The 17925-nt window shown below is 41.0% G+C and overlaps 1 protein-coding gene across 2 annotated transcripts in view; it reads right to left on the bottom strand.

Moving 5' to 3' along the window:
- Positions 1–2026: 2026 nt before the first annotated feature.
- The window catches only part of sh3yl1 (SH3 and SYLF domain containing 1), a 212444-nt gene continuing 196545 nt past the window's right edge, over positions 2027–17925 (bottom strand). For both annotated transcript variants that reach the window (XM_068022027.1, XM_068022017.1), the window contains exon 10: positions 2027–3661. In XM_068022027.1, the coding sequence (XP_067878128.1) occupies positions 3459–3661 (203 nt within the window). In that variant the 3' untranslated portion in view covers positions 2027–3458. The remainder of the gene's footprint in view (positions 3662–17925) is intronic.

A 17925-nucleotide genomic window follows, 5' to 3' on the forward strand; every position in this document is an offset into this window, starting at 1 on the left:
AGACAACAAACAAGTAGCAGTTACAGAAATTATAGTTTCAAAGTAAAATAATTGTGGTCTAGTCAAGTTTCAACTGTTAGAACTAAATTATAAGCACATTGTAATGGATTAGGAATTCCTGAAAGGACTATCACAAGTACAGAAGACTCATTTTGGTTATCGATAAATTAAAGTAAATCTTGAAGTGGTTCTGAATGTCCTCCTGGTATTGCAGGCTAGCAAGTTTATTCCAGTACGAAATTGAACCATATAGATCAGGGCATTCAAGTTCTTTGTTGTGCTGCTTTTAGCACACCAATTAACATGTATATATTGAATTCCTGTGCGTACTTAATTTGATAAAACTGGTTTGAATCTAATCCCAATCACCTGTAGATAGGCGCAGCGCTGGGGTCGCTGTTTTCTGTGGAGATCCAGCCATTTGAACAAAGACTCTTATTCATACCATCAATTCACAGACAGCCTTATTCAGAATTCCACTGGTCATGCAGCGGGCTGTGTTGTTCCTGACTGGAGGGGGATACTAGATCCCGTTACATTTCCTCAAATCTTTGTCTGCAGAGGAAGTTTGTGTCAGAGGGAGAGACTCTGAAAATGCTAGAAATTGGACCTATCCTTGTGCATTTGGAGACGGACTGCTCCTCAGTCACTGCAGAGGGCTGAGCGTACAAAGTTGGGTGTGCTTAGATAAAAAGGATTAAGACCTCTCAATTTCCCTCTGGGATATTTCTACTACGTTCTAACTATCCCTGGAGAAGCACTGTAGCAATACCTTACCATTGATACTGCGACCACAGACCCGAGGGATCACTGTCTGATGGAAGTCCAGAGTTACCAGACCGTCAGTTAATTCATTGGAGTGGCTGGATGTAATCTGCCCTCAGTTTACACAGGATCTGACACTGGCGGGTGTTGATTCTGCTGGTGTTGTCTTGGCACCATCCAAAGCTAATGAGTATCTGCCATTGACCATAATCATTGCTATCATGCATAACTTAAAACTATGCTTGACTAGTCATGACTGAAATGCTTAAGATTACCATGCTTATGTTCCATGTTTTGATAATGCTAAAAATATGATACAGTAGTTTGTAATATGTATGCTTTGTGAACCAGAGGTAAATTTGACAAGTAACTTTGGGTGATAAGTATTTTACACAAAGATCACATGCGTCAACAATTCTGAATGGACTATTACATTTGGCACACCATTTAAAGTGTTCAGCAGATTTGGTGCCACAGTATTGGTATGATCTGTGTGCATGTGTGTATTGATACATCTATCCTGGAAGACGGCAAGGCTTTCAAGGTTGCAAAAACATGAACGTACCTTCTTGTTCTTTCATCCAGCAACTGAATAAATGGTTAACTGTTAACATCCAATATGTACAATTAGACGAATGGATGCAGTACCAGTGTGATGGTTTTGATTTTTCACAAAGGCATTCATGTGATTTTGCAGAGTGAGATTACCACTTTTATTTAGTGCAAAATTATGTGCAATGATTACGTTTGTACGAGAAACAATAGGCTTTCCAAAGAACTCCTTGGATTTTAAGGTTATCAGGTTGCTGTATTGACCTAATGGTGTGTTACTTTTGTTGTAAACTAAAAATAAAATTCCTGCAGAGATGCAACTGTTTTCATTTGGGTATCTGACACAGTCTTTTGGATATTAGGCCAAGGTCACTGGTAGTGTGTCAATATTTGCAAGGGGTTCCTAACACAGGGAAATTTGAAAACCATTTCTGTGGGTGCATGCCTAATTGAACTTTATTTAGGGCTGACCAATATCATTTAACTGCGAAACACTGGTGCCAGCAGCGTCAACACTTTTCAGCCCGTCAGTTTGGACTTGGATTCAAATCCAAATCCCAGAGTCTGATATGCAGGCCACTAAAACTGGTTCAGCGAATCACTCATATTTTTCTTTTGTTTCAAAGAACGAAAACGGATGCCTTAAAGGAGAAAATAACTTGAATGTCCCAAGTCCAGGAGTAGGGGATGAATCAAAGTGCTGCTTTTAATTTTAAAACATAGGTAAAACACATGCACTTACTTTGTTCAGTTTCCCAATTATAATCAATTACTTGTGCAAACATTAATGATTTTTATCATCTCATTTTATTGCATTCTAAGTTCCATTTGTTAATATGTTTAATATTCACATTTCTGCCTTAAGACCATTTTGCAATATTCCACCACAATTCTGTATTTTAAATGAAAAAAATCAGTACAAATTTTCAAACTACACCTAAATAATTGTAGATTTGTAACCCTTAAAATGGCAGGATTATTTCTACAGTTTTTTTTGGCAATTCTTTTCTTTCATTGCCCTTGAAGATTGATTGATGACCATCATATTTTCTTGAATAAACATTACAGAATTAGATTTAATATATACTCTTTATACAAACTCTATTCTAATTTGAATGCAATTTTACTGTCACAAAGGAGTGTGCCTTTCTCTTGTCAGTGCCATTTGGTTCTATATCGAGTTACAAGAATATCCCCAAAAAGTATCAATTTTAATTGTAAAAATTATAAACATGTTATAGAAAATAGGGCATGAATTTTACTGGCGCGCCGCAAATCGCGGCAGCGCGCTTTGAAGTTGGCGGTCCGCCCGATATTTCACACAGGGGCTCATTTAAATGGAGGGGGTGGAGCGGCCGCTCCCAATGGCGTAGAGGGGGCGGCTGCTCTGTCTCCGGCAACGGCTTCTGGAGCCACTGCGCAGGTGCCATTTTTAAAGGGCTTCAAGCCCTTCAGGTAGATCGAAATGTTTAAAGGTGCCACTGCATTGAAATGAAAAATAAAATTGTAGTGAAACTTTCAATCCCCTCTCCCACCAACCCCCCCCCCCCCCGCCCCACTGAGTTATCAATTAATAAAATAACCCATTCCATGGAAAACCAATCTTTTAAATGATGAACTTTCGTTCCCCCAACTTCAGCACCTTTGATGAAGGAACGGAGTTTTGAAGGCACGGGAGGTCTGGCCGGCAGCTGGAATATTGGCGTGAGACGGCCATCGCTACCAGGCAAGCAATTATTCTTTAATTGTAATTTCATTTACATATTAAAATGAAGGTCCTGTCGCCACTGCCGGTAAAATGCGGCATGCCCTTCCCAGTGTCGGGGGTCGTGGCGAGCCTCTCCCAGAAGAATTTTCCGGGCCCCCGCGCCACGACCCACGACATCGGAGGGCGAGTAAAATTCAGCCCTAGGTATCAGAGTAACAAAAGTGTCAACGGTGAGCTCCTAATCTTGGCATGTATGTAATATTGATGAACCTCTTGTGTTCAACACTTTTGATTTATTAATATTTAAACATTGTTACAGCTTTGCATATTACTCTCAGGTATCTACTGTATATATTTAAGGATCAAATTTGCTCATATATCGTATAATAAACCAAAAGGCAACATTTGGCAATAATGAATGTGTGATTCACAATCAATCGTCTTGAGAAACAGATGTATAGTTGGCTGGAAAAATGCCAACATTTCCTCTGAGTTTTCCTTCCCACCAGTCAAACTGAGAATTAGTTCTGGATGTCACAGTGATTTTGTCACCTGCATTGAAGCTCAGATCACCTGGTGCTTGTCCCTCAAACGAATGTATTGCTGTCACGATTGAAGGCTTTTCCCATGGATTTTCTGTAAGGCAGGAAACAAACGTAATTATAATTACATGAACAGAACGGGCTTAAAAAATCTACAATCCAACCCACTCCACTGTCACATGGTGAAGTGCACCTACACATGCGGAGTAATGTACCTGATCCCAAAAGAATTGCTGGGATCACGCAATTAGCATATTGTTTGTCCATGCCAGTCTCGCCACAGCTTGGGGCGGGGGGGGGGGGGGAAAGGGGTGTGTGGGTAAAATGGAGTGGAGCACGAAGGGTGGTGCAGGAAGATGCAGCTTTGGCCACTCACTTGCCTGAAGACTGAAGTAACGAAGTGAAGTTGTCCCTTTTCAAGAAAGGCTACTTTTACCTTGGCAAACTCAGCTTTTCTTCAATCTCTAACACCATGAAAGCAGCTTGAAATATGCTGAGCTTTAATTCTGATACTGAGAAATACAGTATGTATGCATCTTGTAAGCACAGAATATACTGAGGGCACTGGTGGTGAGACTTGTGGGAGACTTTTAGATGATAAATTGCATCCAGATGGTACTAGCATACAAATGCATCTGTATGAAATTCCTTTTTAATTTTAAAATAAAAAGGTTATCACCTTCATTATATTAATGGACAGCGAGATTTCATACAAGACTGTTTGTACACTAATATCACACATCTTGATTTCACCCCAAGTGAAGATTTTTTTTTGACTATGAAGGTAATTGCAAGTTCCAGGAAACCAACTAGATAGTATATTGTAGACCAGTTGTACTACACCGATGACCATAACCTATGACAAATAGTGACCCACCCAGTAATTGAAACATATAAAAGTCGTTGCAGTAGGAAGAGATCAAAGTAAACATTTCTTGAGTCTCTGGCTTGTGACTTACCAGTTTTGTACTCCCTCTGGCCCTCATAAGTTAGGTGAAATGAACAGTTTACATAATTATTCATGGCTTTCATTATTTGACAGAGCCACATGATATCTCTTTCTCAATCTTCACCAAATGAACCAAGTCAAAGCCTTTGAGCCCTTTTATTAAAACAAACGTTTATGAGTTCTGATTTTCTCAGTATTGTGTGAAATGCCAACAAAAAAAGTAAGATTTTGACTGGAAAGGTACTGCCATAAACCTCAAAATATACTTCAAAGAACTATTACATATTGAGCTGAATCTTGCCAGCCCTTTGGAGACGGGCTGTGAGACGGGAGGGCTGGTAATATGGTGGGGGAAGGCATTGGGAGTGGAGTCCGACATATTCCCGCCACCATGGCGAATTACCAGCAGCAGAAACCTCAGCAGTGTGGCTACCCAATTAAGCCACTTAAGGGTCCAATTAAGGGCCATTTCTTGCCCTCGTCAGCATTTTGCCCAAATCTGGAGGGCCTGCTTCATGGCGAGACTGTCAATTAAAACCTGGTGGCCTGCCAGTGGGTTCCGGGGTAGGGGCTTGCCTCCTTAAGGGCTGCTCCATGGCCCGAAAGGGCCCCCCCAGCAGGAATGGGTGCCCTCGTAGCTGAGGTACTGCCACTATAACAGTCCAGCCCCACAATCACCAGGGCCTGCCTGTCAGGCCCCGGCCAGCTCAGCAAAACGTACCTTGTCTTTGAGGGCGTCTTGCCATGGGAGGCGTGCTCTCCTTCCTTTTGCAGCCTCAGCAGTGGCCACCGCTAACGATGGCTCTGCCAATACTGCTGAGCTACCGGCCCTATGATTGGACCAGCTATTCTCAAATGCCGCCCCAGAGTCCTACCAGCGCGGGGTCAGCTCCTGCTTTCAGTCCCGGTGGTGGGACCTGATTCTCCTTGGAAAAATTCAGCCAATAGAGAAGGACACTCAAATTGCAAACTGGAGCTGGGAGCTGTGTGCAGTATTCAATTAATAATACTACTGATAAAGTATTTTCCAAGCTGTGTCTGTTCTGTTGTTCATTTTACTGTCATCTCTAATTTCTCTCCTGGCTCTATGCTGTCACTTCTTTGCTCATTAAAATGTGCAGGAAGCTCCCTACATTCATTATTGCAAAGTTGATTAGTTCACAATAATCAACATCCAGGGATGCTATTAAGCCAGAATACTTTGAAAGATGGGTTTAAATCGGATGAAGGGTCAAATATGCATCACTCTTTGCAGGTCAGTTATAGAGCGGAAGAGACCCTTTTTCATTCATGGCTATGTCAGGAATATTGGGGATTTAAAGAAGAAAAATTGGCAATCAGGACTATAATTGTTAATATCAAACAGATACCTGCTTGTGCTAAAATCTGGAGGGCTGTAAATCCCTTGATAAGAGGCCAATAGTTTAAGCTACTGCTACAATAGATAAAGATTTATTGGGCATCCATATTGCATAGTATTTACAGCACAGAAATAGGCCATTCTGTCCAACAGATCCATACTGGTGTTTATGCTCCACATGAGCCTCCTCCCACCATTCCCATTATCTAACCACATTAACATATCCTTCAATTCTTTTCTCTCTCATATGTTTATCTAGCTTTGCCTTAAATGCATCTATGCTAGTTGCCTGAACTAATCCTTGTGGTAGTGAGTTCCACATTATAACCACTCTGGGGGGGGGATGAAGTTTCTCCTGAATTCCCTATCGCATTTATTATTGACTATGTTATATTCATGACCCCTAGTTAATATGTTCCTATATTTTTATTAATTCTCAAACTTTATTTTGAAAATAGAGTAATGACAATGGCTAGTATAACTATGTGTATTTCAACAGTTATTTAACCTGAGCTGACAGGCTTGAAATAAAAATTGCTTACAATGGAATATATTTTGGTTCTTGACAGAAAATATACAATTCATTTATGCAGCAAATGTTGTTGCCTGAAGGCCTTGGGATTAAAGGAGGATTGACAGTATGAATAAAAAAATTAGCTGCGAGACAGACAGCAAAAAGCCATAGTGAACTGTTGTTTTGCAGACAGGAGTAATGTATGCAGTAGTGCCCCCCAACATGTCGATATTAGGACCATTTCTCTTTTTAATATATATTAATGACCTGGACTTGAGTATAGGGGGCAAAATTTTAAAGTTTGCAGATAGCACAAAACTTGGAAAGGTAGTGAGGAAGATAGCAGCAGACTTCAGGAGGACACAGACTGGTGAAATGAACAGGCACATGGCAGATGAAATTTAATGCAGAGAAGTGTGAAGTGATGCATTTTGGAAAAATAAATTGACAGGAGGCAATATAAATTAACTGGTACAATTTTAAAAGTGGCAGCCAGAAAAGAGGGGTTTATGTATGCAACTCTTTGAAGGTGGCAGAGCACGTTGATCAGGTGGTTTTAAAAGGGAAAAAGCATACGAGATGTTTGGTTTAATGACTTGAGGAATAGAGTACAAAAACAAGTAAGTTATGGTAAACATTGATAAATAACTGGTTAGACCTTAGCTAGAGTAGTGTGTCCAATTTTGGACACTACACAGTACATCAAGGCCTTGGAAAGGATGCAGTTGAGGTTTATCAGAATGGTACCAAGGATAAGGGACTTCAGATATCAAACAAGCTAAAGAAGCTAGGTGGTTCTCCAAAGAGCAGAGAAAGTTAAGGGAAGAGTTAATAGAGGAGTTCAAAATTATGGAGGGTTTGATAGGGTAAATAGGGAAAATTGTTTTGAGTGGCAGGCGGGCCAGTAAAGCAGAAGACACCCAATTAAAACAATCCAAGGGCGAGGCGAGGAGAATTTAAAAAAAAACTCATATCTGTTGTGATCTGGAATGCAATGCCTGAAAGGATGCTGGAAGCAGATTCAATTGTAACTTTCAAAAGAGAATTGGGCACATACTTGAAAGATTGGCAGAGATATGGAGAAAGAGCAAGGGGTGGGACTAATTGGTAGCTCTTTCAGAGAGCCAGAGCAGGCATGATGAGCCGAACAGCTTTCTTCTGTGCTGTATGATTCTATGAACCAGTGATAGAAGTGTGGTTTAGGGTATACACCTATCAATTATTCTGATCAGGATTCTGAACCTTAGAAAAAAAATCAAATTTTAAGTGCAAAAACTTATTTCTTTTAAACTTGGTAAAATATGTATTTACTGTTTACACAAAAATCTCAAAAGCATGTGTTTGCTTTCTTACCAGTTAAGAAGAATCACAAATGACTGGGTAGCATCAATTGGGAAGCAGTAATAGAATGATATGGAGCTAAACATGAAGAATGCAGTAGATTTCAGACATTATTATTGAATTTCACTCAAATCCCGACATACTTAATGGCCCAGATTTTGCTCCAAGTTTAATGATCATCATCATTAATGTGTAAATTGTCCATATGCTTATGGGAAGAGATAGCCTATGAATTGTAAACTGCCACAAGTTGCAAGATAATTTGTACTGCTCCGCCATTAACCACTGTAAGTTTTGTGTAATTGCAGCATTTGTGTAATAATTGCCAATTAAACTCACCACAGAAAGTGCAGGCTGATACATAGCAGCGAAACTATCTTTGTAATGACAAGATTTCTGTTCCTGCAATGCCACACAACCTCTCTAGCCCAGAGAGGGAACAATTTAAACTGTGGTGTCTCACTCCTACAGGGAGTAAATTGATGTTAGAGATTTTTAAAAATTAAAAAAATTTAAAATAATTTTTTCTTACTTTTCCTTTGTATCTTAATCAAATTTTTCTTTCCCTCTCTTTATTTCTCATTCTAATTTGACTTTAATTCACTGTCCTTCACTGTCATTCCTCAGTTGCTTTCTCAATCCTTAATTCTCTTGTTTAAGGAGATAATTGATCTTCTCATTTACCAAGGTCCCAAATACCTTGGTGCTCTCCTCATGCCATTATCAGCTCACACTTCCAGCAACTTACAAGGAAGAAAAAAATTCCAAGCTGAAGTGTGAGGGGAAAAGTCTAACTAACTGGGCATGCTACTAGATGCCCCACTCCAGCAAATTCTAGGCCATTTATTATTGAACTGCACTCAACTCTTGTCTAAACTAATATATTATTCAACATCTGTTAAATAGACTAATACAATTTAAATAGGAAACAGATGCAAGCCACTCAATTTAAACAATTTGAATATTTCAAGGAAAGGCTGGAGTGGAAAAGTTGAGATAATTTTTAAAAAAATGATTACCATGTTTATAGAGTTGATTCATCCCAGTTTCTACTTTAAAAGGGGAAAATCCTATCACAGTCATTATACTGTACTGGAAAAAAAAAATCCATGTCCTAGATTGTTTAAAACATATTGAGCAAACATTTTATAGTGAAATAGTGACATTTAAAGTAATTTAATGAGTAACAATGTTGTATTGGTTAAACATGTTTAGCAGATAAAAGAAATACTAGCTGCCATACTTCGGCACAGTGAATTTGATCATTCATCTTAATGTTCAATATTGCTAAACTGCTTATTGCAATTATCCTAATTTATAGAAGTATGAACCGGTTTCATTTTTAAAGATTACCACATTTTGCACACACACTGACTATTGCATCAAATTAACGGACAGCAGAATTTCACCCTTGAGTTTAGTTGTGCCATCACTGGCAAAATGACATGGTGGTTCTCCCACTTCAAACTAAAAAAAAGGCCTACTACATTCTCCATGCAGATTATGCACTTTTAAATGTATTCATCCCTTTCCTTTATTTTGCTCCACCATTCGCAAAAGAGTTTGATGCTTTCAGGCCTCACCCTTTGATATTGACTAGCAAGTACCAAGAAAACAAAAGCAGCCCCAAGAAACGTGCTCATTGATTTTTTTTAAATTTTGTCTCATGCAGTGTCTTCACTCTGCTCAGTACCTCTTCTGATGGCATACACAATGTTGGGAAATAAAATATACTGAGCAAAAAGAGCTATGCAAAAGCATAGCAAAATATAGCAACATAGATAATTAAGGAAGACACTTCAGAGCTGCCAAGTTCCCAGGGGTAGAAGACTGACCAGCTACACAAAAGTATGCGCCGGATGAAAAGGTGTTAGGGCAAGGCCTAAAGTGTTAGCCTGCAGGAAGAGAAACATCAGTCTTTATACTAAGTGAATTAAAGAGCATGTGTAAAAGCTACTGTGAGAACACGGAAAGCAGAAACAGATGTTTCAATCATGATGGATCATGGAAACTGAAATTAAAACAAAATGAAAACAACCTAATTCAGCATTTGTGTAACAAAACTAACATGATTAAAGTTTCAAGGAAATTAAAAGTACTGAGAGTAGAAATGAACTAAGAGTCACTGTGGAAAATATAAAATTCATCAACATTCAAAAATACTGATGAAAATTGGGATCATTAAGGCGGAATCTTACCAACTTTGAAGATTCTCAGGCATCGGGACCAAATGTGGGACCACCTCTGGCATCCCCGTCCAATTAGGGATGGCAGGTGGACTGTGCCAGTGGGAGTGCCAATCGGAGCACCCTAGGCTGTGGGCAGCTGACAGTGCCACTGGGAGAGGGGACGCAGCCAACGTAGGTGGGCGACTGCAAAGGTGCCTGAAGATGGAGGCACCCTTTGAAGATTTCAGAAAATGGTTCAAATAATTCTGGCCACAGCTGCCAGGCCATCGTTCTGCAGCTTTGACCCTCTAGTACCTGCAGCTCTCGGGGGGGAGGGAGGGAAAATTAAAGCAGGTCTGGCTTGTCCCCCAGTCTGCTGTTGGGAGACTGCCTCCAGCCATCTGCTGGGCTTTGGCTTTAGCAGGGGGCCAGTCTGCCATCGGGAAAATCCCGGCGGCGTCACCAATCTGTCCCCAAGTGGACATTTAATTGTCACTAACTGGCTACCTGCCACTGCTGGGTGTGTAGACAGTACTAGTCTGACCCTGCCTCCAGCAAGATCAGTTGGAGGCAAGAACACATTGGGTAGATGACCCGCCACAAAACTTTCAAAATTCCCCACCCTCCCGCCCTTGCGCAGCTGGTAAGATTCTGTCCTGAGTTCCCAATCTTAGTTTTGTGTCGCAACCAGTCATGTGTTAACTGCTGAGTCTGTCTGCAACTGTCACTCATACTAAGAAACTGTACAAGTAGAAGTGTTTTAAGAAAGGTATAAATATGTAATGAAACCCATTGCTACCATCCAGCAATGCTTTGATTTTAAAATTCTCATCCTTGTTTCCAAATCCGCCCATGGCTTCACCTCTCCTTATCTCTGCAACCTCCTCCAGCCCTATGACCCTCCGAGACTGTTGCACTCCTCCAATTCTGGCCTCTTGTGCATTCCCGGTTTTAATAGCTCTACCCATTGGCGGCTGTGCCTTCAGCTGCCTAGGCCCTAAGCTCTGGCATTCTCTCCCTAAACTCCTCCACCTCTCTTTCCTCCTTTAAGATGCGCCTTAAAATCTGTCTATTGACCAAGCATTTAGTCACCCGTCCTAATATCTTATGCGGCTCGGTGTCAAAACTTGTATAGTAATGCTCCTGAGAGACACCTTTCAATGTTTTACTGTGTTAAGGCTACTATATAAATTCAAGTTGTTCTTTTAAAAAAGCAATTCCCCTGATGTGTGGACCCTACTCTCAACAGCTGAGGTAAAATATGAGTTGACTCTCTGCACAGCAAGTTCCTGTTCATCCTATGCCACTGCCACCTGTTCCAGCTCACTCATGCTCCATGTCTCACCAGCACACTCCATTAATGTCACTGTCAAAACATACCAGGCTGAATGTATACAGATTTTATGACATAAATATCTTATTCTGGCAACTCTGATCTTATATCTACTAGCATGCCTTCTGTGGTAAGGCTTTCATTGCTCTTTAAAAGGAAGCACTATTATAATATGAAATGAACAATGAGTAGGAGCATGCCACTTTAAGGGATCAAAATGTACTTGCTCTGCATTCTTTCAAATAATTGAAGCACTGTTTTCAGGCCAGAATTTTTTTTATAAAAAACTGCCTAAGGCCACACATTCTAATTCTTATCTAAAGAGGCTAAGGTAAGCCAAAATGGAATAATTTTGTCAAGCAATCTGGCAGGCTGGAAAGTGCTCGCCATTTTCATGTCCTGCTTAGATGCAGCCAGCTTTTTCCTTTTGGCTTGCATCAAAACAAAGTGTGCGTCAGCTTGCAGAAGTACCACCTTTAATTTATTTTGTGAGGCACTGCTTACGTTAAGTTAAAAAAAAATGCAATGTATTATAATAGCAGCTATATAGGTAGACAGATAAAGCCCAGCAAACATCCATTTTCAGTCATAGTGTTATAATGTGGGATGGAAGTGATGTAATCTTGGTTACTCCAAATGCATACCCTACTAATAAACATCATGAAGCCTTTCAAAACCAAAATCAAAAATACATCAAAGCTACTATTTCTCCCAGTTCTGTTATATTTGAAGAAATGTTGTACAAGCTTTATCAGTTTCTTTAATTCCACTTTGTACAGCCTAATATTCAAAATGTATGGGAAATAATTTTCCAGCTTCAAACATACAAAGTAACAAAGGTAACTTTCAAAAGGGAACTGAATAAATACTTCAAGTGAAGAAAATTCAAGGTTATGGGGAAAGAGTAGGAGAGTGGGACTAATTGGATAGCTCTTTCAAAGAGTTGGCACAGGCAGAATAGGCTGAATGATCTTCTTCTGTGCTGTAAGATTCAATGGACTGAATTTTAGTAACACGCCACAAATTGTTGCGGCGTGCTTTGAAGTCAGCGGCCCTTCCGCGTGGAGCGGCTGCTGCTGAACCCCCACAATATTTTGCGCAGGTGCTCATTTAAATGGAGGGGTCAGAATGGCTGCCTCCGATGACGTAGAGGGTGTGGCCGCTCCGTCCCAGGCAATGGTGTCCAGCACGACATTTTTAAAGGGCTTCAACCCTAGAAGAATTTTGAATTTTTAAAAGGGAAAGAATGTGTAAAATTAAAGTAACACATTAAATCACATCTTCACTCCCCTCAACCACACCCTCAAGGTATAGTCAATTCATTAATAGCCCATTCCCTTCCAAAAAAACTTTTATTCAGATCCCGACCTTCCCACCTGACCTTTAATAACTTTAATCCTCAACCCCTTCTCACCATCCCCTCCATCAAATCCAAAGAGTTTTCCCTGCTCCCCCCACCCCCCACAGACCTGAAAATTTCATTCCTCCCCCCCTTCCCACCAGTGTCACGCCTCGGAACTCCAAATGGAGTTCCAAAGGTGCGGGAGTTGTGGTCGGCGGCCGGAATACCGGCATGGGACGGCTGCCGGGACAAGATAAGTTAATTTGCATGTTTTTTAATTAATTGCAATATTAAAATGAAGGTCCCACCGCTGAGCAGCAGGTGGGTGCACTGAGGCCTCGGTGTCGCTGGTAAAATGCGGCGGTACCTTCCCAGCATCAAGGGTCATGGCGGGCCTCTCCCGGAAGAATTTCCCAGGCCCCACCGCCACGACCCCTGACGTCGAGGGCTAGTAAAATTCAGCCCTATGATTCTAACGTATTTTTAACATCCTTAAAGAAAAGGTTATTTCCAATCAAATCCTATAAGAAAATGAGGAAAGCATGAGTGAAAAGTCCACTCAATCCATATAGTTTACCCTATCGTTAATGACTATGTTGAAGATTTATGAAGACCACGTTCATCTATTTCCCATCTTGGTACCAAACCTTACTCCTTTGTTCCCCATTTGAAGCTGTGATATGTCCATTCATTTTGTTTTGATTCATTCAACTGAGTTGCATTCACTCTCTATTCAAAAAATAGCAGTTCCAATCTTTAGCTGGAGCCTTCATTGGACAGAAATTGTGAGCTGTGGCATTTGCACACATTGCAACACCAGTGTGCTGACTCACCTTTGTTTCCAGAGTCTGTGGGCAAGCTCCCAGCATCAAAACTCCTTGTGCTTTTCCATTAGTGGGAGAGAAATTACATATTGCTATAGGCCTTATGGCTGCAGCAGTTTAAAGGGTGCATTTTGTCCAACAGCAAAGACAAAAACTTCTAAATAAAGAAAATTATAGCAACAGATATGGGAAACATTCAGTCGGCCAGTTAACCTTTGTGAAGTAAATAGCCAAGATGTTTGTGTGCATTGATTGTTCATCAGAACTGGAAGATATTATGGATAAACAGTTATTTATAAAGGAACAGAATTAAGGGTAGGGTAAGGGGGAAAAAAACAATCACGCACAGGTAAAGAAATAGAATAACCTGTAAAATACTCAACTGGAGAACAGGAGATGGTTAAATTGAAGGAGTGATATTAGCATGAGACAAAAGGAGGCAGAATGAAATAAACCAAATAAATAAAAAACATACAAGATATTCAGAATGTGTGAATCACACATTGCATGCAGAGCTACCCTCTTCCTCTCACAGCTGTCTTGTACTTGCAATGGTTCTCACTATGTAGCAGGGTGCACTCATGGCAGCAACCTTCCTCCTCTAAAGGTTAATTCTCTCCCATCCTTAAATGGAACATAGGAAGATAGGAACAGGAATAGGCCATTCAGCCCCTCGAGCCTGTCCCGCCATTCAATGAGATCATGGCTGATCTGCGGCCTAACTCCATATACCTGCTTTTGGCCCATATCCCTTAATATCTTTGCTTAACAAAAATCTATATCAGATTTAACATTAACAACTGTTCTAGCTTCAACTGCTGTTTGTGGGAGAGAGTTCCAAACCTCTACCACCCTTTGCATGAAGAAGTGCTTCCTAACATCTCTCCTGAACAGTCTGGCCCTAATTTTTAGACTATGCCCCCTAGTTTTAGAATCTCCAACCAGTGGAAATACTTTATCTTTATCTAGCCTGCTTTTTCCCGTTAATATGTTGAAGACTTCGATCAGATCACCCCTTAACCTTCTAAATTTTAGCAAAAACAGGCCTAATTTGTGTAATTTCTCCTCGTAACTTAACCCCTGTAGTCCAGGTATCATTCTTGTAAACCTACGTTGCACTCCCTCCAAGGCCAATATATCCTTCCTCAGGTGTGGTGCCCAGAACTGTTCACAGTACTCCAAGTGGGGTCTAACCAGGGTTTTGTACAACTGCAGCTTAACCTCTGTGTCTTTATACTCCAATCCTCTAGATATAAAGGCTAGCATTCCATTAGCATTTTTGATTATTTTCTGCACTTGCTTGTGGCATTTTAAAGATCTATGCACCTGAACCCCTAAGTCGCTTTGGACATCCACTGTACTTAACCTCTTCCCATTTAGAAAGTACCCTGCTCTATCCTTTTTTGGTGCAAAATGGATAACCTCACACTTTCCCACATTGAAATCCATCTGCCACAGTTTTGCCCATTCACCTAATCTGACAATATCTCCTTGCAATTTTATGCTATCATCTAGACTGTCTACAATGCCACCTAACTTTGTATCGTCAGCAAATTTGGATATATGACTTCCTATCCCATCATCCAAGTCGTTAATGAATAATGTGAATAATTGAAGCCCCAACACAGATCCCTGCGGGACACCACTAGTTACATCCTGCCAATCGGAGTACTTACCCATTATCCCCACTCTCCGTCACCTACCACTCAACCAACTTCCTAACCATGTCAATAATTTGCCTTCAACTCCATGGGCTTCTACCTTAGTTAACAGTCTCTTATGTGGGACTTTATCAAATGCCTTCTGGAAGTCCATATAAATAACATCCATAGACATTTCCCTGTCCACTATCTTAGTCACCTCTTTAAAAAATTCAATGAGATTTGTCAGGCATGACCTTCCCGTCATGAATCCATGCTGGCTGTCCCTGATTAACTGAAATTTTTCTAGGTGTTCAGTCACCCTATCCTTGATTATAGACTCCAGCAACTTCCCCACCACAGATGTCAGGCTAACTGGTCTGTAATTTCCTTCACCCTTCTTAAAAAGTGGAGTGACATGTGCAACTTTCCAATCCAGAGGGACCACTCCTGAATTTAGGGAACTCTGAAAGACTATAGTTAGGGCATCTACAATGTGCTCCCCTACTTCCTTTAACACCCTCAGATGGAAACCATCAGGTCCTGGGGATTTCTCACTCTTTAGTTCTATTAATTTCCTTGTTACTGATGTTTTACTTACGTTAATTGTATTAAGTCCCTCTCCCCTATCGGCTATTAATTTTTTCGAGACTTCCGGCAAGTTATCCTCCTTTTCAACTGTAAATACTGAGGCAAAGTAATTGTTCAACATGTCTGCCATTTCCCCATTATCAATGACATTATCTCAATTTTCAGCTTTTAGTGGGCCGACATTGCTCTTGACCACCCGCTTTCCCTTTATGTAACTATAAAATTTCTTCTTATTGATTTTGATGTCCCTTGCAAGTTTCCTTTCATAATCCCTTTTAGTAGCTCTTATAAGCTGCTTTGTGACCCTTTGCTGGTCTTTGTATCGATCCCATTCGGCCGGATCTGTGCTGTGTTTTGCATTTTTGTAAGCCCTTTCTTTTAGTTTTATGCCATTCCTAATCTCTTTAGTTGTCCATGGCTGTTTTTTCTGTGGTGGAGCTTTTTCCTCTCAGGGGTATATACTTGCTCTGTATTTCGTTAAGTGTTTCTTTAAATATTCTCCACTGTTCTTCAGTCGTTTGACCCATTAACAGATCTTCCCAGTTTACTGTGGGCAGTCTCTGTCTCCTCCCGTTAAAGTCAGCCTTATCCAAGTCTAAAATTATAGTAGCTGATTTCTACTTTTCACTTTCAAACGCTACCTTGAATTCGATCATGTTGTAATCACTATTTGATAAATGTTCACGCACAGTTAGGCTACTCATTAAATTTGGCTCATTACTCATAACTAAATCTAATATTGCTGTCCCTTTGTTATATCTAGGACATATTGCTGTAGGAAACTATCCCAGACACATTCCAGAAATTCACTACCTTTCTGACAGGTGCTAGTCTGCCTCTCCCAATCTATGTGTAAGTTAAAATCCCCCATTAATACTACTCTGCCTTTGTTACACACTTGCCTAATTTGTGTATTTATACAATCTACCACCTCAGAACTGCTACCAGGGCGTCTATACACAGCATATTACTATATTACAGTTTTAGATCCTTTTCTGTTCCTCAGTTCCATCCATAAGGTCTCCACTGGATGCTTTCCCCTCATTATATCCTCCCTCACCAATGAGATGATATTATTTTTAATCAGTAAGGCTACTCCACCCCCTCTGCCATTTTCCCTGTCCCTCCTGTAAACTTTATAACCAGGTATATTTAGTTCCCAGTCCCTACCATCCTGCAACCACGTCTCCGCAATGGCCACCACATCATAATCTTCCATTTGAATTTGCGCCTGCAGCTCATCTAGTTTATTCCTTGCACTCCGTGCATTTGTATATAGCACTCTTATTTGGGCTTTACCCCCTAACCTGTCCCTCAGCACATTTATTTGTCTGTTTATTATTTCTCTCTTCTGGTTTAACCAGTATACTTCTTGCAGTTTTGCCATTACCTGCAGTTCCTGAAGTAGGGTTCCTGACTGTTTCTTTACTCTCTGCACTGTTACTTGTTTTTGAAACTGTAATGACTTCCCCTGAGGCTGCCCCCTCCCCCCCCCCCCCATTTACTAGTTTAAAGTCCTTGTGACCACTCTATTTATCCTTTCCGCTAGGACACTGGTCCCAGGTTGGTTCAGGTGGAGCCCGTCCCAACGGTACAGTTCCTTCCTGTCCCAATACTGATGCCAGTGCCCCATGAAATGGAACCACTCTTTCCCACACCACTCCTTTAGCCACATGTTTACTTCCCTAATTTTCTTATCCCTATGCCAATTTGCATGTGGTCCAGAGATTATAATCCTTGAGGACCTGTTTTTTAATTTTGTTCCTAGTTCCTGATAATCCCCAAACAGGTCCTTTTGCCTAGTCTTGCCTGTGTTGTTTGTCCCAACGTGGACCACAACAAATGGATCCTCCCCTCCCCCTCCAATATCCTTTGAAGCCGGTTAGAGATGTCCCTCACCCTGGCACTGGGTAGGCAACATACCATGCGGGACACTTGGTCCTGCTTACAAAGGATGCTATCAGTACCCCTAATTATGGAATCCCCTACCACTACCACTTTTCCTTTTGCTCCCCCCTCTTGAATGGCCTCCTGTACCACAGTGCAGTGGTCAGTTTGCTCATCCTCCCTACAGTCTTTTTCCTCATCCACACAGGGAGCAAGTACCTTGTACCTGTTAGACAAGGTCAAGAGCTTGAGGCTCCTCCGTTGCTGAATTCAGGATCCCTCTACCTGCCTCACTTGCAGTCGCACCCTCCTGTCCCTGACCACTGGCTGAATTTGAGAGACTTTATCTACGGGGTGTGACTGCCTTAAGCACAGTGTCCAGGAACCTCTCCCTGATGTGCCACAGCGT

This window comes from Heterodontus francisci, chromosome 3, assembly GCF_036365525.1.
Source record: "Heterodontus francisci isolate sHetFra1 chromosome 3, sHetFra1.hap1, whole genome shotgun sequence".
Lineage (NCBI taxonomy): Eukaryota > Metazoa > Chordata > Chondrichthyes > Heterodontiformes > Heterodontidae > Heterodontus > Heterodontus francisci.